At 56.0% G+C, this 26,120-nt stretch overlaps 1 protein-coding gene across 3 annotated transcripts in view; it reads right to left on the bottom strand.

Annotated features, from left to right (window-relative positions):
- LOC102091685 (receptor-type tyrosine-protein phosphatase V-like) overlaps positions 1–26,120 on the bottom strand; it is a 39,034-nt gene continuing 12,914 nt past the window's right edge. The window contains exons 7-40 of one of the 3 annotated variants that reach the window (XM_065038242.1): positions 25,846–26,118; positions 24,997–25,257; positions 24,169–24,441; positions 23,434–23,703; positions 22,595–22,864; positions 21,864–22,136; positions 21,317–21,589; positions 20,602–20,871; positions 19,928–20,200; positions 18,861–19,133; positions 18,057–18,329; positions 16,905–17,174; positions 16,168–16,446; positions 15,809–15,943; positions 15,491–15,701; positions 14,614–14,681; positions 14,309–14,435; positions 13,959–14,006; positions 13,454–13,547; positions 12,478–12,568; positions 11,610–11,686; positions 10,649–10,783; positions 9,960–10,082; positions 9,308–9,468; positions 8,817–8,952; positions 8,153–8,232; positions 7,331–7,418; positions 6,819–6,909; positions 6,081–6,157; positions 5,641–5,775; positions 5,001–5,123; positions 4,326–4,483; positions 2,971–3,106; positions 1–642 (exon numbers count right to left, since the gene is read on the bottom strand). In XM_065038242.1, coding sequence (XP_064894314.1) covers positions 583–642; positions 2,971–3,106; positions 4,326–4,483; positions 5,001–5,123; positions 5,641–5,775; positions 6,081–6,157; positions 6,819–6,909; positions 7,331–7,418; positions 8,153–8,232; positions 8,817–8,952; positions 9,308–9,468; positions 9,960–10,082; positions 10,649–10,783; positions 11,610–11,686; positions 12,478–12,568; positions 13,454–13,547; positions 13,959–14,006; positions 14,309–14,435; positions 14,614–14,681; positions 15,491–15,701; positions 15,809–15,943; positions 16,168–16,446; positions 16,905–17,174; positions 18,057–18,329; positions 18,861–19,133; positions 19,928–20,200; positions 20,602–20,871; positions 21,317–21,589; positions 21,864–22,136; positions 22,595–22,864; positions 23,434–23,703; positions 24,169–24,441; positions 24,997–25,257; positions 25,846–26,118 — 5,885 coding nt within the window. In that variant the 3' untranslated portion in view covers positions 1–582. Of the gene's footprint in view, positions 643–2,970; positions 3,107–4,325; positions 4,484–5,000; positions 5,124–5,640; positions 5,776–6,080; positions 6,158–6,818; positions 6,910–7,330; positions 7,419–8,152; positions 8,233–8,816; positions 8,953–9,307; positions 9,469–9,959; positions 10,083–10,648; positions 10,784–11,212; positions 11,271–11,609; positions 11,687–12,477; positions 12,569–13,453; positions 13,548–13,958; positions 14,007–14,308; positions 14,436–14,613; positions 14,682–15,490; positions 15,702–15,808; positions 15,944–16,167; positions 16,447–16,904; positions 17,175–18,056; positions 18,330–18,860; positions 19,134–19,927; positions 20,201–20,601; positions 20,872–21,316; positions 21,590–21,863; positions 22,137–22,594; positions 22,865–23,433; positions 23,704–24,168; positions 24,442–24,996; positions 25,258–25,845; positions 26,119–26,120 lie in introns of those variants that run through there. The other 2 variants (XM_065038243.1, XR_010467514.1) reach the window with 2 other exon arrangements.

The following is a 26,120-nucleotide window of genomic DNA, read 5'->3' as shown; positions in this document are numbered from 1 at the left end:
CTCTTTCCTAGGGCTGTTTATTGTTTGTACCTAAGACTGATCCACCAGCTGAGACAAACCAGCTCCCACCACAGTCTGCCCATGTCTGAGGCCTCAGCACACCTTGCGCCCGTGGTTGCATGGAGACCACGGTGCCCAGCACTCGCGTCAGACCGCAGCCTGCGGGTGCCAGGGCTCTCCAGATGTGAGCCCAGGGCTGCCCCTTCTGTGCCGAGCAGCGAGGGCACAGCAGGGCCCCCGCAACCAGTGCTGCTACCGCAGTGAGGGTGACAAACCTTCCAGGCACCAGGAATCCCAGGAGATGGCCAAAGCAGGGGAGCGTCCCACCTAGCTCCTCATCACGTCCGCACCGAGGGCTGCAGCAGTGTGTGGCAGGACAGCACTGCCCATCTGCTCAGGAGCACCCATGTCACTGCTGACACCATGCAGGATGTGCTGGTGGCAGTGCTGCGGTGGTTCCCCTCTGGCCGCAGGGCTCGTGCTGTGCCAGGAGCCCCATGGTGTCCTCCACTCAGCTCCTGGCTCCAGCCAGGCCCCTGCGGAGGTGTAGGGCAGGTAGGTGCCAGGAAGTGCTGAGCAGTGTTAGGGTTGTTTCTGAGCCATGATGTCCTGGATGCAGGTGTACAGGAACATGTACTGGTCCTACAAAAGAGAAAGGGGGGTCTGGAGTCAGCTTTATGACAAAGACCTGCAGGTTGCGGGACTAACCCTGCAGTTTGCCTTAAAAGGTCCTAATTAACCAACAGTGTCTGATGGTAGAGCAGAATTTGCTGTCTCAGGTGTTCCATGCTTGTCCTTGCCACCAGAATTGCCTAGAAAGGAAGAATCAGGCCTGGTGCTGTGTTTGCGCCATGTTTGTTTCCTCCTGCTTCATCATCCCTGTGATGGGGATGAAAGGAACATCTCCATCGGAGATGGGGAGGAACAATGTCATCTGAATTCTTCGAAGTGCCCTGGTGGCTTTTAGATGTGCCATGGTGTTTGCATCCAAAACAAGACTGAAGAGCAACTCCTGCGATGCTACAGGGCAGCGAGTGGGGAGAGCTCAGCGCTGGTGGTGTGCACAGGGTCTGCAATGACCCGAGGCCATGAGGGAAGATCTCTGGAGCAGGAGTCTCCCTTGGTGATAGTCTGGACAAACCTGAGTCAAGGGCTGACAGCACACCAGGGTAGATCTTTGCAAGCCCTCAGAGACAGACAAAAAGCTCTGTGTGGTCCTAGTCCAGTTGCATTGTTTATCCTAAGATCACCAAAGTGATCCATCAGCACCAAGTACGGATCCAGAACTCTCTGTGGATTTGACATGAGGTTCTGCTCAAATGTCAGGCTGCTCCAAAATGATGCTGGGCTACCAAACCCCTGGGACTGACCACTGCCACGCCAAGGCTCCAGGAAAGGCAAGGTGTGGGAAAAGGAAATGGGGTTGTACGCAATGCAGAAAGCTGGAGGGCAGGGCCAGCCTGCAAATGCTGTGGGGTTGAAATCACATGGTAGCCAAGAAGGGCGGATTAGGGACCCAACAGAGGGGCCCCGAACAGCTCGCTAATGCGCTGGCTAAGCTGCAAGTCACGAGGAGCCTCCTCCCCTGTGGGCAGTGGGTTTAGCCCCACCGAAGGGCCGGGAAAGCCACAGATCACACAATGGCTGTGGTTCCAGGTCATCAGAGCATGTTTTCAATGATCCCAGCCTGATTGTGAAATCGGGAGTGACAGCCCAGGATTGATTTCAGACCAGGCACACTCAATGCCTGAACAAATGCAGGAGCACACCTCCAGAGACATGGGCTGCTCTGGAGCGGGGGAATGCTTAAATACCTGGTGGTTACCCACACGCAGTCCCTCAAAGGTTCATCTTCCCATTTGCTTGGCTACAAACCACTCCAAAAAATCATCTGATGCCCCCAGCATGACAACAGCGTACCCGGCAGAGACAAAGGGGTCCTGGGGAGCCCCTGCGGTGGTGGGAGGGCCTGGCAGCCACGCGGCAGCGGTGTGGGCTGGAGGGCAGCCCTGCCCGTCCTCCGCTGCGATCAGAGCCACCGCTCCTCGCGGCAAGGTGGGGACGCAGCTGCCTCTGCTGCTCCCCCTCAGTGGGGCAGCGGCTTTTGAACGGCACTTGCTGTGCCTTTATGGGCACATTGTGTCTCTGCTCTGCAAGACCGCTGCTGAAATACAAAAGAGCTCTGAAGCAGGGGCAGCGGACGCCTTGCCCTCCTCCGGCTCCCAACATGCACATGGTTCACATTAATTAAGAATGTGATTAGCTCCTTGCAGGCAGCTCTGCAGCTGGGAAGCCCTGGAGAGATCTGCCCTAATTCTGCTGTCCCCTGTGGGAAGGGTTTCCAGGGATGCTGCATCAGCTCGTTCAGCAAATGAAAGCACTGCCTGGGGAGCATCTGTGCCTCTGGTGCCCATCCGGAGCGGCAGCCTGGGAGGCTGTGCTGGCACGGCAGGGCAGGGCAGGGCAGGACACGGCTGTGGCACCGCGGTCCACACGGCTGCAGGGCAGCACAAACGTGGCAGCACATCCCCTCGCAAGCAGCACCAGTGCTGGCAGCAAGCAGGGGTGGGGAGCAGGCTCCAGACGTTGGGGTGCGGCAGGGAAAGGCACCAGACAAAGGTAAACGTGGCAGGTTCTGGGTGCCCGGGCTGACAGCCGTGTTCAGAGGCCAGGAGTGGGCAGGCAGGTTTGCCGTGTAGGATGAAACCTGTGCTTCATGCTTTCCAGGGTAGAATGGGAAGAATACCTTATATTTATCTTGAGCTCATGTGCAATTTAACCTGCTTTAACTCCAGAAATGAGGAGAAGGAAACAGAGAGTGCGCTTAGCCCTCGGTGGCTGGCAGAAGAAGTATGGAATAAATACCTGTGTAGGTGGGATGGGCTCCCAGGTGGCAGGCAGCACCTGGGGAGTGGGCAGCGTGGATGTCCTGTTCTGCCCAGCCCACCACCCTTCTTCCTTCCCACCTACCAGCGTCGGTGTCATGAGACAGCAGCTTCTTGCCAGCTGGAGGGTCACCCCATAGACATCCACAGTTCTCTCGGCTTTCATCTGGTGCAATAGGCAATCCAGGGAGATGAGCGTCCCCATTTGGCTCACGTCACCACTGCAAGGGACAAGGCACAGTCACTGATGCCAGGAGAGGCTGAGCTGAATCTCTCTGGAAGTGGTTACCAGCCCAGGAAGTCAGAGGCCCCATGAGAAAATACGCAGCAACTGAGTACGGTGGGGTTAGGGGACTGTGAGCCCAGAATCATTGAATCATAGAATCATAGAATGCTAGGGATTGGAAGGGCCCCGGAAAGCTCATCCAGTGCAATCCCCCCATGGAGCAGGAACACCCAGATGAGGTTACACAGGAAGGTGTCCAGGCGGGTTGGAATGTCTGCAGAGAAGGAGACTCCACAACCCCCTGGGCAGCCTGGGCCAGGCTCTGCCACCCTCACTGAGAAGTTTCTTCTCAAGTTTAAGTGGAACCTCTTATGTTCCAGTTTAAACCCATTACCCCTTGTCCTACCATTGTTTGTCACCAAGAAGAGCCTGGCTCCATCCTCGTGACACTCACCCTTCTTATATTTATAAACATTAGTAAGGTCACCCCTCAGTCTCCTCCAAACTAAAGAGACCCAGCTCCCTCAGTCTTTCTCCATAAGGGAGGTGCTCCACTCCCTTAGTCATCTTGGTTGCCCTATGCTGGACTCTCTCCAGCAGTTTCCCGTCCTTCTTGAACTGAGGAGCCCAGAACTGGACACAATATTCCAGGTGTGGTCTCACCAGGGCAGAGTAGAGAGGAAGGAGGACATCTCTTGACCTGCTGACCACCCCCCTTCTAATACACCCCAGGTCTAGGAGTTAAAAATCCCCATGCTGACCAGGGACACGGGACCCCAAAGTGCCCATTGAAGGAGCCTGGAGATGCACTCTGCCCTGTGTCCCTCACCCAAGCCAGCTCTGCCATGTGCCGGCTGTGCTGGCTCCTGTGTGCTCTCCCCAGCTGCAAGCAGATGAGGATGTCAGGGCTGCTCCCAGGATCCCAGCAGTCAGCACAGGGATGGCCTGGTCACCTAAGCCCAGGAATGCCAGCTCCATTCATGCCTGCCCAAGCCCAGCCCTGTTTTCCCTCTCCCAAGTGCTTGGCAGAGCACTGCTTCATCTGGCCTCCCAAGCTTCCCTGGCTCTCATGGACCCACTCTCAACATGCCCCAAAACACTGGTGTCCTTGGTGGGGGGCACAGGCTTGCTGGTGGCCATGCCAGGGTGCTGTGCAGCCTGGTGGGTACTAGCTCTGGGAGGCTGCCCATGAACAGAGCAGCAACGTGATGTACCTGCAGTGCAGAAGGAGAGGACCGGCTCTCTTTCGGTGGGGCATGCACTGTCTGACAGCAGTGAGGAGTTCCACCAGGCTCTGGACATCTGGCTGTTTCTTGCTGCTCCAGAGCATGTATAGGAACTGTTGTACCTGCCTCTCCTTTGCTTTCTTTTCCTGGTGAGACACAAAGAATAATTGACACGTCTGTTGGGAAGAGATGAGTGAGTTTTGATGCAGAAGGGTCCCACCTCTCCAATCGTTAGGCTTTCCTGAGCTAACTGCTGGCTTCTGTAAAGCTGTTGAGGCAATCTCTGCTGGGGCATTGCCCATCTCCCTGCAGGTGGTATGGCGCCTCTGGCAATGTGCTCTCCTTCCCCACGGCACCCTGACCTGCCCCTTCAGAGGGAGACTGAGAACTGTGTGGGCCTTTGCTAAGAGGGTCAGAAAGACCCTTCAGCAAAGGGCGGGTAAAGCCTGCGAGCCTCTCCTGTGCATCTCCTGTGTCCACTCAGATGTTCTTCTGGATGTGGTAATCTAGATTCCCTCCTGCATTTGTGGACTGCTGGCGTTCTGCTCTTGCAGCTCAGCCAAGTCTCCACAGACCTTTGAGCACTTGCCCCTACAGACCTGTTTCCTAGCAGTGAAGAACATCCCAGGCAGTGGGAGCCAGGCCAGCCCTGTCAACACATACGTGTTTCATTTTGAGCTGGATGCACCTCCATCCGGAAACGAGCTTCTCTGTGCCACACTGGATGGTCAGCATTTTTGTGCAGAGCGAGTCTCCTTCCAGGGGCCAGCACACCTCACTTGGGACCTGTACACAACAGCAAGTTTGACTTCAGGTTGATGGTTGCCATATTTCAGATCGGTCACCATCGCAAGGGTCTGTGATTGGGTTGGACCAAGAGCACCACCACCGTTACTCCATGACAGTTCTTCCCTTGCCTAAACCCTGGGGGAATTTTTGGAAACAAGAGCAGATTTCAGCCAGTTTCCCTGTTAACACAGAGCTGCCTGGCAGTGGGAATCTACCCAGCAAACACTCTCTACCTCAGATGGACAGAAGCGGGAGCTGCTGTCTTTGGGTGCCATAGAGATGCAGCTTGAAGAGTCCATGGCTATGGACTGCATTGTGGGCAGACAGAACCTGTCTCCTATGACAAGCAGTTGGAGCACTTTGACACAGGAAAGGTTCAGCTTTAGCCAAGCTGGATCTGCACCCAGGCTTTAGGAGGCAGCAATGACAGTTCAAGCTTTGGAGCTATGCCAGCTTCCAGCTCCATTGAACAGATCCCTGCTCTGCCACAGCACAGGCAGGCACAGCACCTTACCTCCCCCTTCTCCTGACATGGGAGAAGTGTTAGGATGGTGTGAACGTCCTGCTCCCACACCAGGGTCCAGAAGTCCTCCATGGTCAACTTGTCAGGCCCCTGGACAGCCAGATACTCCCGACTGGAGCTGTAGCCCTGAGTGGGGAATGAGACCATCACTCTCCTGCTGAGAGGGTGGCACAGTTACCTTGTCAGCCCAGGTGGTTGCAGGAAAGGCCAGGAAAAGAAGGTAAATCAGCAGGTCAGGGGCAAAGAGAGAGGAGAAAGGACTGAATGGGGGAAGTGAGGACAGCCCAGACTGGGCTGGTGAGGGAAGACACATGCTCAGTGTTCCTTCACAGGCAGCAGGGAGCAGGGGCACAGTGAGGAAGGGGGAGCACCACCTGCTCCCTGTGGGACCCCAGCACAGGGGTGGGCACGGCTGTGGGGTTACGACTTACCGGGACCTGCCACACCTGCAGGAGACCTGAGAAAGGGCCTTGTTCCAGCAGGGAAAACTTCACTCTGGAGCGATCATCTGCAAAATATGTGGGAGGTGGAGGGACCCAGGGCAGCCCTGTGCTCACACAGCTCCTGCAGACCATCAGCTGCAGAAACCCAACACCCCATTCACCCTTTCTCTTTAAAGGTGCTCCCTTCTGCAGTACTCTAGTCCAGCTCATGGACATCGGTCCCCAAAAGACAGGACCCTATCCCAATCTCCTGATCAAAGAATATGTGTGGTGCAGGTTTCTCAGTGTCTTGGCCAATGGAGATCTGCATATCGCCACAGACAGAGAGACTGCAGATGCTCTGGGCCCCTGTTCCAGTGTCTGGCCACCTTCATGGAGACTCCTTTTTCCTTATACTAAGTTGAATTACTCTTCCAAATCATGCCCATTGCCTCTTGTCCTTCCAGGGTGCATCTCTGAGAAGACTACATTTTCCGTGTGCCCTCACAGCAGGCAGTTGAAGACAGCAAGATCTCCCCTTTTTCTTCTCTCCTCCAGGCTGAACAAACCTGCCTATCTCAGTCCCATACATCACGTGCTCCACCCCCAAAACACCTTGGTAACCTTCTGGTGGACTCACTCCAGTGTGTCAAGATATTTTCCTGTACTGTGGAGCACCAGTTCTGGCCCAGCCTGTCTATACACAGGTACGGGAAGGAAGGGAATGAAAGGTGTCACAGCACTTACATGGGAGGATGCTGGAAGAGGGCCGTGTGTGCTGGTTGCCTGAAGATGGTGTTGCAGAGCTGGCTTCTTCCTTGACAACCTCCAGGAGGGTCTGCCAGAGTGAAAGAGAGTGGAGGAAGCGGTGAGCAAGGGAGAATCCAGAGGAGCAGGAGCAACTGGGGACTCCTGAGAACACCTGGCCTGGCAGAGGGGTGGTCACGGCTGTGCATGCATGCACGGCTGCACCTCTCTGTAACAGAACGGTGTTCAGGTAGGTCCCAACCCTTAATGAGGTGTGGGAAGGAGGGCATCGTGGACAGACCCTGATGAGTGAGGGAGCTATGAGCCTGGGGGTGCCAGGCCACGGAGAAGGAATGCTGCCAGGACAAATCATGGAGACTGGGGCATGAGACCCACTCAGGAGGCACTTCTTGGGTGTCCCCCCGCCTGAGGAGGTGCAATCACTCCCCAGGTGCCCCCAGTGCATATGGCCACGGCAACGCTCCTTGCACCCTGCCCAGAACCGCTCTCACCTCGTACTCCCTCAGGAAGCCCATATGGGACTTGGCTGCTTTCTGGGCGTAGTGCTGAACAAAGCTTTTCAGTGGGATGGGGCAGGACCTGGGGAGAGAAACTGGGGGTGAGGGTGAGCAACCTCAGCAGCACCCAGGTTGTGCCTGCAGTAGGTGGACAGGCACCTTCACCACTCAAACGCTGGGGCCCTCACAGGTCCACAGCTCACTTCTGCTCTGTGCCACCTGCTTGCCCCTAGACAAAGGCAGGTCTTAGGTGTGGCACTGCCCAGGGCTCATTCCCAAGATGCAGCAAGGACAAGGGCATCCTGTTCTGCATGAGGGAGGGGACAACTGGGCTATAAAGAGAGATGTGTGACCTCCAGATGTAGCCTCAGAGACAAAGAGGTAGGTGGGCAAAGTCATGCCCAGCCTGACCCTGCTCCCTCCTCTTGTTAGAAGGGACATCCCAAGGCCACCCAGCTGCCATCAGCCCCTCCAGTTTGAACCCATCTCCCTGCTGGCTGGGAAGCCAGGGGCTGATCGAAGTTCCTTCCCCAGGACAGCTCTGCAGCTCTTCAGAACTGGTGGTGTAGCCCGGGAGACTGACACTGGAGGAAAGAGGAAGGGACTGGGCCCTCCCAGTGTGCCCAGTGACACAAACCTAGCTCTGCACTGGGCTCCCCATGCTGCCGGGAACAATCAGCCCTCAAAACACCGTCAGCCTGGGCTTCCCCATCATTCTGACCTGAAGCCAAGGCAGCTGGGGTCAGGATCCCAGCTTGTCACCTGAAGGGGCTGTGGGTCAGGGTGGGTGGCAGGCAAAATGCAGCAGGCCCTTACCTCTCTGTCCCTGATAAACCCAGGAGTGGCTCCTCCAAGATCTTTTCCAGGATACAGCTGTGCAGGAAAATGTACTGGGACTGGAAGGCAAAGACAGACAGCAGCGCAGAGCATTACACCACGTAGACAGTATGAAGGGGTGGGTATGGCACTGCGAGGGGGCAGAGGGTGCCCTACACTCATGCCCCAAAAGCCCTATATTTGTGCCCAAAAGGCCCTGGCTTCTTCAGTCTCAGAGCCCCTGGATCGCTGCACTGGGTCTGTCTGTCTGTACTGAAGGGTAGTACTGGCACTTGTCCCAGCCCTAAGTAACTGGGCTGTGGCCATCACAGGCCAAAGAAATGGTGTGGGACAAGAACTGCCTGCAAAGGTTGGATGCTACTCCTTGGTGCTCTGGGGTGTTTCTGAGCCTGCTGGGAGGACTGAGACTCTACATGTTGCTGTTGTGGGTCAGGCAGGGAATAAAACTCCTGGAGATGCCCACAGCTGAGCAATTTCCACTGCAGCTGAGCTGCTGCTTTGGGTGGCACTGAGACACAGTGTCAGACTGGGGACCAGTCTGGGGGTGCTGGGGCTGCCCTGCCAGCTCACCTGTCTGCCAGCCCAGGCAGCTTTTATATCATGGAGCAAGGGCCCTGGGGGGATGGGGGAGCAGAAGCCTTACCAGCGTCTGAATCATCAGGTAACGGTTCATCCGCAAGGTGTAAACAACACCAAACACGTCCACGACCTTCTCCTGCTTCATCTGCTGCAGCAGCTGGTCCAGGGCAATGAAGGTGCCACTGCGGCCCACCCCAGCGCTGAGAGCACAGGCAGCCAGGGTCAGACATCGCCTGATGCCACAGCCGATGGGCTCCCCTCCCGCTGCTAGAAACGGCTCCCAGATGCTGCACCCTGGGGCACTGGTCCCCGCACAGTGTGGGGCTGAGGAGCCATTCAGGCTTCCTTGGGTTGGTGCTGACCGTCTCCAGCTCCCGCATCCCCTGGGACTGTGGGGCAGGGTGCAAGCAAACCTGCAATCACCCAAGCAGGAGGCTCTCTACAGACCAGTCTCCCGGGCATTGCTTTCCCTTCTGGTTTGTGCACGAGCAGGACACTTATACCCATGCCATCTCCCATCATCCCCTCCAGCCATTCCCCAGCGCAGAGCCGCACCTGCAGTGCACGAGGGTCGGTCCTGCGTCCTTGGTGCTCTGGATGTGCTCCCGGACCAGCTCTCTGAAGGTCATAATGGAAGTCGTGGACTCCGGGATCCCGTGGTCAGGCCACGCTGTGTAGTGCAGGTGGGACACATGCCGCTCTGCCCGGAGACCCTCCTGCCAGGGGGATGTTGGTGACTGATGTGCAGCTCGATGGGACAGGGACATGCATGCACCCCACAGTCCAGGAGCACCCGGGGACTTGGGGACACCCAGCTCAGCTGCGGTGAACAGCCAGCACCAGGTCTGCTGCACTGACTGGTGACTCCTGCTCCCCTGTCCTCCTCCACCATCTCTTGCCATGGTGAGGCATGTGGAGGTGGCAAGGAGGAGACCTGCCTTTGGCGGATGGGGAACATGCCCTTGGAGCTGCAGCCTGTGCCCCAGTGCAGGGACATGGAAAGGAGAGAGTGAGGGTGGACAGCAGGGGACATACACTTTGAGAGGGACAGACTGCTCCGCAGGGGCTTGGGTCTTTGAACCCCACTAATGGCAGGGAAAGGAGATTATATCACCACCACCACCAAGGACAAAAACCACTGCATCCCATGCAAAGACCCAGCCCTTGACAGGTCCTTGAAGTCCCTTCCTCTTGGATCCTTACTCACGTGCCACAGTTTGAACTCGCGCATGGTCCACTCCTCAGAGCTGCTCTGCATCAGCAGGTGGACCCGGACCTGTCCATAGGAGACTGGGGCAGATTCGGATGGCCAGTAATGATCACAGAGGACCTAGAGTACAGGCAAGACACAGTCCCAGTAAGACCACTGAGGGCTCAGGTCTGAGTGTATGATCTCCTGGCTTCCTGGGAGCATGTGGAGAGCAGCAATTGTGCAGGGAGCCAAGGCAGGTCTTAGGGAGCAGGAAGGGGTGCTACCCCTGCCCACAGCACTCCCCCACTGCCCCTTTGTTTGGGTCTCAGCCTCCTCCAGAGAGAAGGACCTGTGTGGGTCCCATCATCCCTGGAGACTGTTGGAACAGTCCATGTGAGTTGGCTCATCCAGAGGCAAATGGTAATTTCAGATTATATGTGCAGAAATGTCTGAGGGTGATGGGCATGGTTGCAGCTGAGTTCCACGTCTGCCCCTTCCTACCCCAAGCTAACACCGAGCTGCACAATTCAGCCTCTGTTCCCTCCACCTGCACGTCAGGGAAGCTGTGTGGCCTGCGCTTACTCTGGAGCAACATCTGAGCCGGGGCTGGTGGAGGGAGCAAACCCAGTCCTGGGCTCAACTCACACGATCAGGTCTGGGCTTTGCTGGGGCTGACACATGGAAGCCCAGCAGTGGTGACCTACCCGCCCATTCTCCATGCACACTGTCAGCATGATGATGTTGCAGACGTTCTGCTCCCACACCAGCCTCCAGAAGTCCTCTATCGTTTTCTTCAAGGGCCCTTGGGTAGCGATGAACTCTTGCGGGGATGTATAGCCCTGAGCAAGAGGCAAACAGGAGGAGTTGGCAAGTTGCCGACGCAGGTGGATCCTGCCCTGTGACAGAGTCGGTGCCTGCTCTGCTTTTGTGGTAGAGGGAGAAGTGTCCGTTGCCCTTAGCCCATGTGGACACACTTGCCAGGCAGCTGATCTCAGAAGCATCTGATTTCACAGGAAGCACGTGCTGCCCAACACATGCTTTCTACGTACTTGGCTTAAAGACGTGACCCCCCCACCATTTCCCTCCAAGCAGTTCCTCATTCAGCTTAACCAGAGGAAGACAGATCTGGATCCTTTTTGTGCTCCTCAGTCACTGATGGAGGAGGGATGAGCATGCAGGGTGTCAGGCTGCTCCTTTTCCCCTTGGACACACACATGCCCCGCGGATCCACACACCCGCACATGCATGCTGCGTGCCCTGCCTGTTACCTGTGAAAATCTCCTGGATGGGGGGTGTGGGCACAGCTCCAGGGTTGTTCAAATGCAGCTGCACAGACCAGAAGGAGAAAGAGCAGACAGACAGACAGGGCAATAAGCTGGGAGAGGATGGGAAGAGGATAGTCCTCAAGAAGAAAGCAGAAAGCCTTGCCAGTCTCCCACACTCACACCTCTGCATTCACAGCACTTGCGATCTGATGATCTCCATCAACCCCTGCTGAAGGGCAGCTACACATCGCCACCTGACCACAACTCCTGGCCAGTCTGTGCCAGCTGTGGCTTCAGCAGCAGCTCTTGCCCTCCAGCCCTCACAACCTCGATCCAGACAGAGTTCCTCTGATGGTGTCCCATGGCCATGCCTCTGTGGGGAAGGCAAGAGGGCACTCACAGGCATGAAGTTGGCATTGATGTAGTCTGAGTGTGGGTCCTCCCCAAGCTGGCTCAGCTTGACACGAGAATGGTCATCTGGAAGAGACCATACACACGTGATCTTCAAGACAGGTCCTCACCAAGACATGGCCATCTCACTTCAGCAAGGCTTTTGACACAGTCTCTCACAACCTCCTCATAGGCAAGCTCAAGAGGTGGAGGCTGGATGAATGCATGGTGAGATGGGTCATGAACTTGGCTGGATGGCAGAACTCAGAGGGTTGTGATCAATGGTGCAGAGTCTGGTTGGAGGCCTGTAGTTAGTGGGGCTCCCCAGGGGTCAGTACTGGGTCCAGTCCTGTTCAGTCTTTTCATCAATGACCTGGATGAAGAGACTGAGTGCACCTCAGCAAGTTTGCTGATGATACCAAACTGGGAGGAAGGGCCAACACACCAGAAGGCTGTGCTGCCATTCAGAGACCTGGACAGGCTGGAGGGCTGGGCAGAGAAGAACATGATGAAGTTCAACAAGGGCAAGTGTAGGGTCCTGCACCTGGGCACCAGTACAGGTTGGGGTTGACCTGCTGGAAAGCAGCTCTGCAGTGAAGGACTTGGGTGTTCTGGTTGACAACAGGTGGACCATCAGTCAGCAATGTACCCTTGTGGCCAGGAAAGCCAATGGTATCCTGGGGTGCACTAGGAAAAGTGTGACCAGCAGGTCGAGGAAGGTTGTTCCTCCCCCTCTGCTCTGCCCTGGTGAGGCCCCATCTGCAGTACTGTGCCCGGTTCTGGGCTCCCCACTTTAAGAAGGACAAGGAATTACTGCACACTGCAGTGCGAACTCCCACCCTAGATGCTGTGGGGAGGAGGGACGAGACAGCACTTACAAGGCAGCACGTGGGGATATCTATTCTTGGAGACATTTTCTGGTAGCTCAGACTCCACTTTTGGCTGCTCCTTTCCAACTTCCTTCAGCTCCTGTGAGACAGGGAGAAGATAAGAACAAATGTCTCTCTGGATTGCTCCTGGTCAACCCAGCTCCCTGCTCATGGTCAGCATCTCCGGTGGTTCAGGGGGGTCATCTACACACAGGGAACTGCTCTACTCCTCCCTCTGTATGGCCTGTGAACTCTGAACCATAGGTGGCTTTTCCAACAACATTGTTTGTATTTGAAAGAAAGAAAGCCTGAGAACAAGTTTTGAGAAAACCAAACCAAAACAAACCAAAAATGTTTTAAGAAATCAAAAATTTCCGAGCATTTTGTTCTGAGAAAACAGAAACACCTCATGCTGTGAAAACAGAAATATCTTGTGCTGCTTCTGCCTCTGTCCTCACTCAGAAGGCCCGAAAAGGGTGATCTGAGCAGGGTTTGAAATTGATGATGGGACTTTCAAAGGTGCTGGCAGCGGATCAGTTCCGAGCCTGCAGATGTTGGCAGCGCGAGCCAGCGAATGCAGACTGAGGGGAATTTCACAGCCTCCTTTTGGCTGCAGGTTCTTTTCTAACACTGTCAAGGTGGATCTCATTGCAACACCACTCAGCATCTTCATCTCCAGTCCAGGTTAGGGGCCCTTAGCTTTTTCCACCAGCAGCTAGGGACAGTATTGGTTCAAGCTCACACCACAGACAACACGTGTTTCTGCCAGAACTTGAACAAAACAGGTTTTGAGTATAGGAACTGCCTGATCACTTGGTCCATCCAAGCTTTGGCTTCCAAGACTGCCTAGTAGGGTGCCTGGATTGCTAGAGAGATGGGTTACTGTCCCTGGACACAAGGAGTCCACAAAGGCCACCCAACAGCTGGGGCATGAGCTACCTAGAGGGGAAGTTAAGTCTCACGTCTAGCAGGAGTGTCATCTCACCTCAAACTCCTGGAAAAAGGCTTGGTTACCACTTGCTGTCTTCATCTCATAGTACTGCTTGAAGTTCTGTATAGGAATTGGCCGATGGATGTTTCTGCATGAAATGAAGTCCAGAGGAAAACTTGCCTTAGCTACAGGGAGGTCTGACAGGTGGCCAATGAGACAGCCCAGCCTGGAGACCCGCAGTACTGGGATGCACAGACAGAGGGACGGTTTGTAGCCCTCATCATTGCCCAGGAGAGTGGGTCTGACAGAGCATTGGCTCAATATTGAGAGGGATTTCAGGATGATGAGGATACTCTCCTATTGCAGAAGCCTCGCAGAGGAGGTGTGGACAACTCATTGACTTGGAATGGAGCTGCGCAATAAATACTGAACAAGGGAGAACTGAAGGAGAGGAGAGAGAGTTGGATTTTTCCTGAGTCGAAGCATGAGAAAGGAAGAAGGTGAAGTGCCCTGGGACTTGCAGCCAGGACATGCACAGAGGGAAGACCCCAGCACTCACCTCAGGCTGTAGGTCACCATTTCCTGGGGCAGGCTGCTCTTCTTGGTTCTAGAATCAAAGCATGGGAGATGTTGCTGTGAGTATATGGTGTGATGCTGGCTCATGGACCAGACAGCTCACATCAGGACACTACCCTGCACACCTGCAGGGTTCTGTGAATTAATGGCACACAGGCAGCTCCCCTCTCTCCTCTGCCTTTTTCCTCTGTGCTTGCCAAGCATGACTGCACCAGCGGGTGTCCTGGTTTGCCTAAATCATTTATACCCTCTCACTGCTTTTCCTCCCGGACTGGCATTGAAGGCTGGGTTTATCAGCCTGGACCCACCACGCAAGAGTCACCTCATCCTCACCTCTTTGCTCTGAGCTGTTTCCAGTAGACCAAAGCAAAAATAGCTGCAAGTGTCAAGAGAAATCCCACAATGATTCCAGCAATTATTGGAATTGAGAATGGAGTTGCATCTGCACTGGATCCAGCAGCTGGAATAAAAAAGAGATAGAATGGATAGAATGGACAGAGATAAGAGTCAGTAAGTGGCTGCATTTTCTCTACTATATCAGCTACAGCCTGTGATCTCCCTCTCTCTTCCCATTACCAGTCTGTTAATTATCTGTAACCTACACAGCCGGGAAGGGAAGATGACATTCTCCATCTTACCTGAGAACATGGTGAACGTCACTGCGGGGGCCACTGGGTCGTATTTGGTGAAGGCAGCGATGCTGAACCTGGGGCAAAGCAGAGTCCTGCCATCAGGGACAATCTGAACTGAGCACAGCACCCATGCAGCCAGCAGCAGGAACTCCCAAGGGAACAGGACAGCTGACTCTGTTTTGAAATGCTGTATTGGAAGAACCTGGTTTTCTGGTAGGGACTTAGGGAGTGCCTAGAAATGGTCTTTCCTCCCTTTTCTGACTCTTGGACAAGTTTGTTTTGCTTAGGAGAACATGAGGAAATGTTCAGAAAGCACAAATGGGAATCAGCTCTCCTCCAAAGGGTTGTTTGAAGAGACCAGTAGTAAGTTTCTACTCTCTTATAAATAAAAAAATAGTACCAGTCCCAGTACGGACCACTGAAGGATGCCACTTGTCACTGGTGTCCATCCAGACATTGTGCCATTGACCTCTACCCTCTGGACATGACCATCCAGCCAGTTCCTCACCCATTGAACAGTCCACCCATCAATCCATATCTCTCCAATTTAGAGAGGAGGATGTTGTGGGAGACTGTGTCAAAGGCTTTACAGAAGTCCAGATAGACTCTCAGCAACTTCTATCACTAGTCAGCCACGTTTATCAGCCTCAGCTTTCATCTCTCCTCTCCCCTCCCTGCCCAGTTACACTGATGTTCTCCAGAGTGCCAGCCCCTGTATCCCTCAAACACCGCTCGGTGGAGCAACCCCTGGGGTCCACTGCTGGGGTTCTGAGGAGAACAAGGGTGAGGGGACACCCAGGGGCTGGTGGCACCTTGCAGGGACACATGCAGTTCCTTTTCTCCTCTAGCCCCTTCCCCTCAGGAAGGTGTTGATGCCTCTCACCTGTACTGCTCGTTGGCTTTCAGCTTCCCATTGCACGTTGCCCTGGACTGGCCACACTCCTCTGTTCCCACTGGCACTCGCCAGGTTTCGGTGGAGCTCCTGGAGCTCGGATGGAAGGGATTGGGGATTAGCACAGCCAGGTAGGAGTCCTCTGTCCCATAATAGTGGTCATACCATGTGCTGGACATGATTTCCTGAGTGGGCCTCAGCACTGAAGGGGAAAGTACAAGGTGACAGTGGTAGTCTGAAAGTGGTAGTCCAGGGGGGCTGCTGCCCTCCAGGGAGCCGCTGCAGATGGGGATGTGTAGGGGCACTTACGTGAGTCATTAGTGGTTGCAATGACACCATAATACTCGATCTGGCCATTCTCCTCGCTGAACAGGTCAGATGAAATGATAACTGTGGAGCTGGCCTCCACCTGGAAGATGTCTGCTCGCAGGGGTGGAGGCAGGGCTGGAAAAGGAACCAGCAAGCACAGCCTGTTAGTGTGTCCCTGCTCCCACAGACTCACCATACACTGTTCCCAGCATCACTGCCCAGAGCCCTGGCCCACTGCAGTTCAGTGCAGGACCACACGGGCCTCATGGGCATCTGAAAGAGAACCCAAGTTTAACTATCAAAGCTGAGTGTCTTCTCCTGGGCTCTCTGGAAAGGCTGTGGGAAAGAAGGGGACTCACCCTCCACTGTTGTGTTGCAGAGCAGAGTCACAGCCTGGCTCCTCATTGTGTTCCTGCCCACTGTGCTCACAGTGATCTGGTAGGATGAGTTTGGTTCCAGCCCCTCCACACTGGCCTCGTTCGTAGGGATTCTCATAACATACTTGGAGGTGGGAATTCCATCAGAGAGTCTCTCTGTCACCACCTCATAAGCCTCCACATCTCCAGGAGAGCTTGTCCAGTTCAAGTAAAAGCTCCTTGACTCAGGTAGGCATTGCACATCCTCCATGGGATTTGGCACTGTGAAGGAGATATGGCAGGACTTATTGGATCAGAGAAATCCCAGCCTCAGCCCATGCATCAGTCCAGAGCCCCTGTGGTCCTCTACTGCCTGTCCCTAGGTCAATGGAGGGGAGCAGAGCTGGACATCTGTGAGCCTTCTGTGCCAAGGGCCACAGGACAAGGTGAATGGGTCAGGGCCTGGGCAGAAGTCTTACGGGAGAAGCAGACAGAGAGCTCTGCAGTGTTCTCTGCTTCACAGGTAGCCAGGCCACAGGGTGATGTGAAATCTCTGTGATGGGGCTAGTTAGGGAGCCGATGGCTACCAGACAGTCACCTTGTTGTTTTTCCTTATCTCCCACCATGAAGACTTCCCATGCTTCTGTTGACCCTCAAGGGTTGATCCAGTCTTGAGGCCACCCAGGCGTCTCTCCCCCTTCCAGCCTGCACTCCCCCCTGCGCCAGCAGCGTGTACCCACCCATCGGCACAGCCAAGGGCTTCGTGCTGCTCCAGTAGGGCCCGGCCACACAGCTCAAGGACACAGAGTAGTTTCTCCCTGGGATCAGCCCCTGAAAGAGGTGCTGGACTTGCCCTCTGTCCAGAGTGTGCCGCCGGGGCAGCGTACTGTTGTGGGGATCCCGCAGCCATAGCTGGCACTCGTCCTGCTGTCCAGAGACACTGTCCCAGGAGATGAGCATCGTGTTGTTCCCTTCAGCAACCACAGAGAGATTTTTGGGAACTGAAGGTGCTACAATGAGAACCACACCAGGGGAGAGTTACTGGCATGCCAGATCGTCTCTTCTATCCTGTAGAGATACAAGTAGAAGATGAGTAATATGCAAGGAAACTTGATGTGTTCAGTGATAACATTTCTGCAGCTGCTGGCTGCCACTACCAGAAATGACCTTTAAATGGCAGTTGGAGGACATGCAGAATGAGGAACATGAGAAGATGGGTTCTTCCTCCTGTTAATTAGCAAGTTTCATTACAGACCTGCCTGAAGGGCTCTGCACATGACTCCCAGCACCCTGCCAGAGGCTGGCTGAGCGTGGGAGCAGAGACCTCTGGATTCCCCAAGCAAAGTGCAGGGACTGTGGGGACAAGCACATGAAAAGGCTTATTGTGCTTATCTGCAATTTCTACATTCCTTAAAAAAAAAAAAAAAAAAAAGAATAAGCCCAGCCTCCCCTTACTTCCCATGCCAGGAATTCTCTGAGTGCCTGGGAGAAAGGCAGCAGGGACGGTAGGGTGTCCCCCTGGCTGAAAGGCCTCGTGGTCTCTCAGGGTGTGGGTGTCCTCTCCCAGAGCTGCACTCCTGCCATGGGATCCCTTGCTCTTTGTTCAGCCACCCATGCCTGGAGGACCCAGCTTGTGTCAACATCAGGGCCATCAGCTGGAGGTCTGCCCTGAGACAGCGACCGCAGCTGTAAGACTGTACTACAGACAGCAGCACTGCCCTGCTCACCCCTCCACCAGGAGCGGCACAGCCCATGGTCCCATCACTACGGTGGTACCTATAGCTGGTACCTATTATCCCAGCCCTGCCCAGCCCCTTTCCACCCCTGGTGCTGAGCCTGGGGAAGGCTGAGCCTCATGCATGACCCAAGGACCTCCAGCTCTTGCCACTTACTTGTCCAGTCACTGATGTTCCCAGAGGAGGCTGCATAGGGCCCCGCCATGGACACCACTTCCAGCAGGTATTTGTGTCCTGGAGCCAGGCCAGAAAAGACGAATTTGCTGGTGCCTTTCCCCACAGATACGTTGGCTGCCACAATACCTGATCCTGAGTGGTACAGGAGGAGCCTGTAACTGTCTTGTCCTTGGGGTTCAGCTCGCCAGGATGCACTCAGTCTGTTGGGATACCCCTGGTTCGTCATATACACATTACGGGGCGCCAGGGGATCTAAAGAGACAAGGATGGGAGATGTCAGTGAAGGGTCTGAGGACATGGCCTGGGTGTCTTGGCAGTGTCATCAGAAGGGTTGCACCACACAGGACAGGGAACTTTGTCCTGGCTGGATGTCGGCATTCACCAGCCTGGAGGCAGCCAAAAGCAGCTTCTGCAGACTTTAAGTAGTGCGTGTCTGAGCAGAGACAGCCCTGTGCCAGCTGAAGTGAGACAAGCAGGGATGGGAGAGGAAGGAGCACCCAGTCCACTGGAGGGGAGAGGAAGGCAAATGTTCCTGTTGGCTGCTCCCTCCTCCGTGCTTCTCCTCTGAATCACAGCCCCTGGAGCTGTAGCTGGTCTAATCCAGGCTGGTGGAGCTGATGGTGAGGGTGGGCACAGCCATGCTCAGTGCTATGGCACAGATGTGCCCTTGGGTTCAGGCAGGGCTTGGGGTCTACCATGAAGGTCAGCGGGGCCATGTCCTTTGCCATGAGCCTTTGTGACTGACCAGCAAGGCACACATCACCCTCAAAACAGGGTACTCACACGTCCAGTTGCTGACGTTCCCTGCAGATGTCTGGTGGGACCCTGCCATGGACACCACCTCCAGCACATACTTGCTTCCCGGGGCCAGTCCCATGAAGGTGAAGTTATGCGTGTCTCTCCCGAGCAAGGTCGTAGCTGCCACCGTGCCCAGCCATGCATGGTACAGGGTCAGTGTGTAGCCATCTCGCCCCCCGGCTGCAGCTTCCCAGGATGCGCTCAGCCTGTCGGGGTGTCCTGTGCTCAGTAAGCGCACGGTGGCTGGAGGCAGTGGGCCTGGGGAGTCACCAGACCTGATGTTAGCGACTGGAGACTGTGCAGAAGGAAGCACACTTGACAGGACATTGTGCAGCAGAACAGATGCTCCCTGAGGACTGGGACACAAAGGCTCCATCCAGCACACTCCTCCTCCTCAATTTTACCTACTCTGTCCCCATCCCTCCTCACCTTTGATGCTGCTCACCATTTGTGATCACTCACATGCCAAGCCTTCATCATTCAGGTCACCCTCATCGCCACAGCCCAGCCAGAACACCTTTGCCACCGCTGCGTGCATATGGATTGTGCAGCACCCAGCTGGTGTGCAGCTGCCCGGGTAAAGCTGGCAGAGCATCTATACTCTGTCCAGCCATAAAATCTTTCTGAGTGGGGAGGAGTGTTGGATTAGTGCATCTACAGAGCAAAGATCCATTCTTCTGGGAGGACTGTGGATTAGCCACTGGCTATACTACATTGATTGATTTTGTCAACCCTTATGGTAATGTGGTTTCTACCTGCTGGAGGAGACTCAGAGAGGGCACAAGCCCTCCTGTATACAGGGAGATGGGGCAGCATGGGCAGGGGGGATATGTCCCCGTGTGGGCAACCCTGCACGTCATCACGTACTTGTGCAAGTCTACAGCTGAACATCCGTGTGTCCATAAGGGTAATGGTGTGCCTGTGCACTAACAGCTGCGTGTTGCACCCATGCACATCTCCAAAGGCATCAGGACCTCTCATCCCTCCCCAGTGCTGCCCAGTTGTGCAACATTGCCCACATCTCTGCAAAGGACACTCATCCAGGCACTCACGTGTCCAGCCACTGATGTTGGGTGCCGCTGCCTGGTATGGTCCAGCCGTGGCACTGGCCTCCAGGGAGTATTCGTATCCTGGGCTCAGGCCCATGAAAGTGAAGTTGTGCGTGTCTCTCCCAAGCGAGGTCATAGCTGCCACAGTGCCCAGCCACACGTTGTACAGGGTTAGCATGTAGCCGTCTCGCCCCCCAGCTGCGGATCTCCAGGACGCGCTGAGCCTGTCCAGGTGCCCCGTGCCCAGCCAGTGCACTGCAGCCGGGGGCAGTGGACCTGGGGGGAAACACGAGTCACTGCCAGGAGCCACGTGCAGGCCGAGAGAAAGGAGATGCTCCATGTCTGTGCCCTGCTGTGCTGCAGGAGGTGGGTCAGCCCTGCTGGGTCCCAAAGGCTGGCTTTGCCCTTGACTCTGTGGCAGCTGCCCCCAGGGACTGCCTCCTCCCTGGTGCTGCCTGAGCCTGCAGATGGCTGTGGACAGCTGCCTGGGACATGGGTGGCCAGGCCATGGGGTCATGCACGGCCTCCTCATGCTCCGGCAGGGCATGAGCACTGGGCGCTCAGATGGGTGGGAGAGGGAAGCAGGATCTGGCTGCACCAGTATGGCTCCTGATTTAAACTGGGAAGGGGGAGATCTGGTAAACGACACGTGGCTGCAATGAGAGCATCATACTCACGTGTGCAGTGGATGGAGCTGGGCGTGCTGTTGTGGAAGGGCCCAGCTGTGGCTCTCACTGTCACCCTGTAGTGGGTGCCGGGGCTCAGTTTTCTGAAAGTGTGACTCCTGGCATCCGCACCCAGCACCATGTGCCCAACACGACTGCGGGAGGTTGGGTCATAGACGTCCACCATGTAGCCTTCTGCTTCTCGCCCGTTTGCTGCCCAGGAGACCTGCAGCATGGAGGCAGCGGGGCTGCCCAGGGTGAGGCTGGCAGGGGCCAAGGGGTCTGGAAAGCAACGGGGAGACAGTCAGCCCTGTGTGTCCACCCACTGCTCTGCCCGGTGGTTCTTCATGCCCTGGCAGTGCCACAGGCTGGACTCCAGCACCCAGACGGCACTGGGTGGTGGGCAGGCTGGTCACTAGGGACTGTCTCAGCAAGCAGCTTGAGGACAAATGGGCAGACAGGGCACACGGCTCTGAGCACAATGTCCCCAGGGCTTGCAACTGGACATGGCAGGGGAGGTAGAACAGCCTTTCAGATGGGCAGCCGGGATGTGCTCTCTGTCACGGAAGGAGTGTGGGCACTGAGCAGAAAGGTGGGATGACTGTGTAGAAGCTCTAGACACAGCAGGGCTGGTTTGGGATGGGGAAGGTGGCAGTGGGTGCTCTGCAAGGTTCAGATAGAGGCTCTGGGACACAGTGGAGTGCCCAACCCAAGCCATTAGACTCACATGTCCATTGGGTGACGTTGGTGGTGGAGGCTTCGAACGAGCCTTTCACAGCAGTGACCTGCACAGCAAACCTGCTGCCTGCTTCCAGGTGAGTCCAGGTGATGTTCTGCGCATCTGGACGCAAGGTCTGGACCCGCTCCCTGCCCTGTGTGCTAAAGCTGTACAGAACAACGTGGTAGTGGTCCCTCCTGCCGGGGGGCTTGTTCCAGCACGCGTAAAGTTCTGAGGAGCTGCCTGGGTTGGTAAGACTCAGGTTTGTTGGTGCAGCAGGAACTGTGAGGAAAGACAGACACATGAGTCAGAGAGAAAAAGGCCTGGTTCTGAACACACAGCCATCTTCAACGAGGAGTCTTGCTTTCCCCAGGCAACCAGCAAGAGCTCTGTGCTCTCATGGTACATGGAGGCTGCAAGAGGCAGTAGATGACAGCAGGCCAGCATCAGCAGAGCCAGGGCAGGGGGCCCTCCTCTCCCTGGGTGCCAACATTGAACCCTGGACCTCCTGGCAGTGCTCCCACCCAGGTCCCCTGTGGGTGGTAGGGGTGCTCACCTGTGCAGCCAGTGATGTTCTTGGGGAGGGAGCGGTAGGGTCCAGCTACTGCCCAGATCCCAACAAGGTAGCAAGTTCCTGGCGCCAACTGTGTCAGGGTGACGTTAGTGCTGTCTTTCCCTGCTTCCAGGTTCCTTGCTGGTGAAGAAGAGCCCTCCTCGTGCACGCTGAGCAGGTATCCATCCCTTTGCCCAGGAGGGGTCTCCCACTGCACAGCCAGAGCCCAGGCAGTGCTGACAGGGCTTGCAGACAGGGAAAGAGGAGGTAGTGGGACTGTGGGAGAGAAATAGCGTTACAGAGGGCAAACATGGGATGCTCAGGACTGACTCTATTTTGGGAATGAAGCTGGGACCTGCAGGACTGTGAGTATCTAACACGCTGTTTAAAGAGTGCTGAGAGCAGCAGGCAGCTCCCATATCAAAGCTGCTCCCTGTGTCCCAGGGGATAAACATGCTTTGCCACCATGGCGTGGGACCCTCTTGTCCCAAAGTGCTGGGGCAGTCTCACAGCATGCCCCATGGAGCTGCTGGGCCCAGAATGGGTGAGTGTCTCAATAAGAGACCCAGCGTCTTGAGTAGGAGACAGGCACCTGTGGGGCTGCAGGGATATGGTCTCAGGGCACGTCTGCAGAACAGCCCCGGGACACCTCTTTTTTGTCCCCAGCCCCTCACCAGGTCAGAGCCAGGCTGGGTATGAGGGATGAGGACAGTGCAGAGGAGCTGCATTCCTACCAGTGTAGCTGATGACAGTCTGAGACGAGGTGCGATGAGGCCCAGCCTGAGAAATGATCTCCACACGGTATCGGGACCCTGGCACCAGCCCCTCCAGATCAAGCTGCGTGACTCCACGGGGAACAGACACATTCCTGATGACGGACAGGGACTCAGCCACCGAGAGCTGTACCAAGTGGTCTCTGCCACCGCCTGACTCCACCCATCTCACACGTAGCTCCTGGGGTCTCTGGCCAGGCTGTACACTCACATTAGCCAGAGACAGTGGATCTAGGGGGAAACACAGCATGGAGATCCATGAGATGGTAGAGGAAAGCAACTAGAGAAGCTGGGACAGCCTGCATCCCTACCCAGGGCTAGAGGGGCAGTGGTGGAAGCTGCCTGCCAGCTCTCCTGTTGTTCTGGGAGACATGTAAGTTGTCTGTCAATGTCCCTAAGGCATTGCTAGCAGGCAGGTGCTTTACTGTGAAGAGAGCACTCAGCTCTCCAGCGGACTGCCCTGCTCCATGGAGAGGGAGCAGCAAGCCCAGACAGATCTCTGTGCTTCCTCTCTTTCATTCCTCTCCCACCCATCCCACGCTGGCTGAGATCAGGAGTTCTCCAGGCAGAATGTTCAACTTGACTGGGGAAAACCTGAGCTGGGAAAAAGGGTTTTTTGGGGCCCAGAAGCCAGCACACAGCACTGAACTCTTGGCATGTGCTCCAGTTCCCAGGGGCAGGGGGCATCAGGTCTCACTGGAGCCGTCCCTCCACCCAAACACATCCATGTCACTGCCAATCTTGCAGGCAGTGCCAGGATGCCCCATCCCTGCAGGAGGCTGGGGACACTTCTCACTCACATGTCCACTCGGTGGCAAAGTGTGATGAGGATCTATATGGGCCAGCGAGGACGGTCACCTTCAGGAAGTACTGAATGCCAGGGGACAGCCCCAGGAATGTGTAGTTGTGGGTGTTTGGCCCCACTGAGATGTTTCTCTGCACTGAATGGCTCTTGCTGTAGAGCTGGAGGTGGAACTGGTCCACATCACCAGCAGCCTTGCCCCAGAAGGCAGAGAGTCCCAGTGGGCGTCGCGTGTTGGTCAGGGTCACACCGGCTGGAGCCAGAGGGTCTGAGGGAAGAGAGACACCCAGGCGGTGAGAAACAGTCATGGTGGAGCTGCCACAGCATAGGTTGGGGGTCAGCACACATTTGTCCTGGGCACCCTCCACCACCTGTCCCTGGTGGGCTCTGGTCATAAATCAACCCTGACATATCAAACGCCACAACCGCCTGAGCTCCACAACAAACACAGGATCAGGTCCCCATCTTTCCTGTTGGGTGACATTCAGAAATGTTTTCCGTTCAGCGATGGGTTTCTCCTGCACTGACGACTCTTTTACTTCTGGCCTGGCTGAATGTGGCTCTGGTTGGCTTTTCACTCTTCATCTGTCTATGCATCCCTGTCCCTGGTTCCCCTCACTCCCCATACATGGTCTACACTCTGCTTTGCTTCCATGCTGTGACCTTTCTGCTCTCGTTGGCCAGGCCATGGTTGCAATCTGCAGTAGGCTTGAAGTAGGGGTAACACACTCACATGTCCAGTCTGTGGCTGATTGCACAGGGGATCTGTAAGGTCCAGCTACAGAAGCCATCTCCAGTGTATACTGTCGCCCGGGGACCAGGTCCTCAAAGGTGACGTTAGTCCAGTTGTTGCCTACAGTCATATTCCTGACCTGCTTCTGGGACTTGGTTTCGCAGAGGGTGCCTGTGTAGCCGGTGCTGCCAGCGGGAGCTGCTCTCCAGGAGGCTTGCAGAGAGGTGCTGTGGCCCTGATTGCTGAGAGCCAGCTGCTGCGGGGGCAAAGGATCTAGGAAAGGTAAAATTTATGGTCACAGATTCACCTGGACTGGGGTCAAGGCTGAAGTGCAACCCCAAACGTGCTGGAGTTGGAGCCCCTTCCCTGGGAAAACCCACATCCAGGGGCTCTGGCCACCCGTGGGGTCTATACAGGCCACCATCGCCCCTGCTGACACCCACACACCAGTTTGGCAGGGATGGGGCCAACATACAGTTTAAACTGACATGGTAAGAAGTGATGGCTCTGGTGCTGGAGGAGGTGCTGGGTGGGATGGTCTGGAGCAGGGTGGTGGTTGGGGGCAGATACACCCTGAGCAGTGCCAGGAGGGCAGCCCAAGGGAGGAGGAGAGCACTGGGCCTTGCTGACCCCTGTGCTGGGCGACTGGGATAGAGACCAGGGTCAGACACATCCAACAGTACCTCTGCTTTCCTCCTGGGCCTTTTGCCCTTTTATCTCATGAAGCTGCAGAAGACCTACACTACCACGCTCCCCCAGGCATGACAGGGAAGGGCAGGATCCAGTGGGAACCATGGGCCCGGCTGTGGTGAGGGCTGTGGCACTCACATGTCCAGTTGGTGACGCGCCGGGGTGCGGAGGTGTAGGGGCCAGCCACAGTGCTGACCTCAAAGGTGTAGAGAGTCCCAGGGCGGAGGCCTTCATAGGTGAAGTTGGTGACACCTCTGAGCAGCGAGCTGTTCTTCACAGGGTGCTCCAAAGGGCTGAGGGCCAGCAAGTAGCCCTCTCCCATTGCCTCCTCCCAGCTGGCTAGCAGGCTGTAGGGGCTCCCCTGGCTGGACAGACTCACACCAGATGGAGCTAATGGCTCTGCAAGGGACAAGGATGGGATCTTGCACATCACTGTATATGGCAGTGTGTCAGGCAGTTTGATTGCTCTCATGACACTGCAGCTCTTCCCCCCTCAGACACAGGCAGCCAGGGCTGCAGGGAAAGCCCGTTACTGGTCTGGGTGCTGGGGCTGGGTGGTGCCTCCCCACACTGTTCCAGTCCTTCCTTCACAGGGTGGCAGCTCTGGGGTGGCCACCACCACGAGCTGTCCAGGAGGGACTGGGCACAGGGAGATGCTGCTCTGGGGAACTGGTGGCCCTTCACTACCCACCCAACCAGCTGCTGTGAGCAGAGTGGGAGAAGCTGTCTTAGAACCTGCCCAAACAGGGAGCCTAAAGGTTACTGGGTGGGATCTGGTCTCAATTCACGCCTGGCACAAGTCTGCCAAGGACCTCTGTGTTCACCCAGTGGGTTTTGCTGCTCCGACTCACAGCCCGTCCTTGAGACCAGGTGCCACTGCACTGCCCCTGCTGCCATCCCCCTCCCCATCCCACCAGTTTCCCTCCGGGCACCAGCCCCTCCATCAGATGGTAGAAATGGCCATGAAAGGACATGCTTTCTGCTTACGTGTCCAGGCTGCTGTGCTGAGGGCTGATGCCCGGTAAGGCCCAGCCACCGCCGTCACCTGGACAGAGTATTGCTTCCCAGGGCTCAGCCCGTGGAAGGTGACGTGACCATTGTCTCCACTGACAGAGATGTTCCTCGTCGGAGCACTGTCCTCTCCCTCCTGCAGCGTCACCAGGTAGAAGTCCCTCTCTCCTGCCGGGATGTGCCATCGAGCCTGCAAGGAGCTCTGCTCCTCCGCGCTGCTCAGGGTCACATTGCCAGGGCTCAGCGGGTCT

Source organism: Columba livia, chromosome 22 (genome assembly GCF_036013475.1).
Source record: "Columba livia isolate bColLiv1 breed racing homer chromosome 22, bColLiv1.pat.W.v2, whole genome shotgun sequence".
Lineage (NCBI taxonomy): Eukaryota > Metazoa > Chordata > Aves > Columbiformes > Columbidae > Columba > Columba livia.
This window is presented reverse-complemented; position numbering and strand designations above follow the sequence as displayed.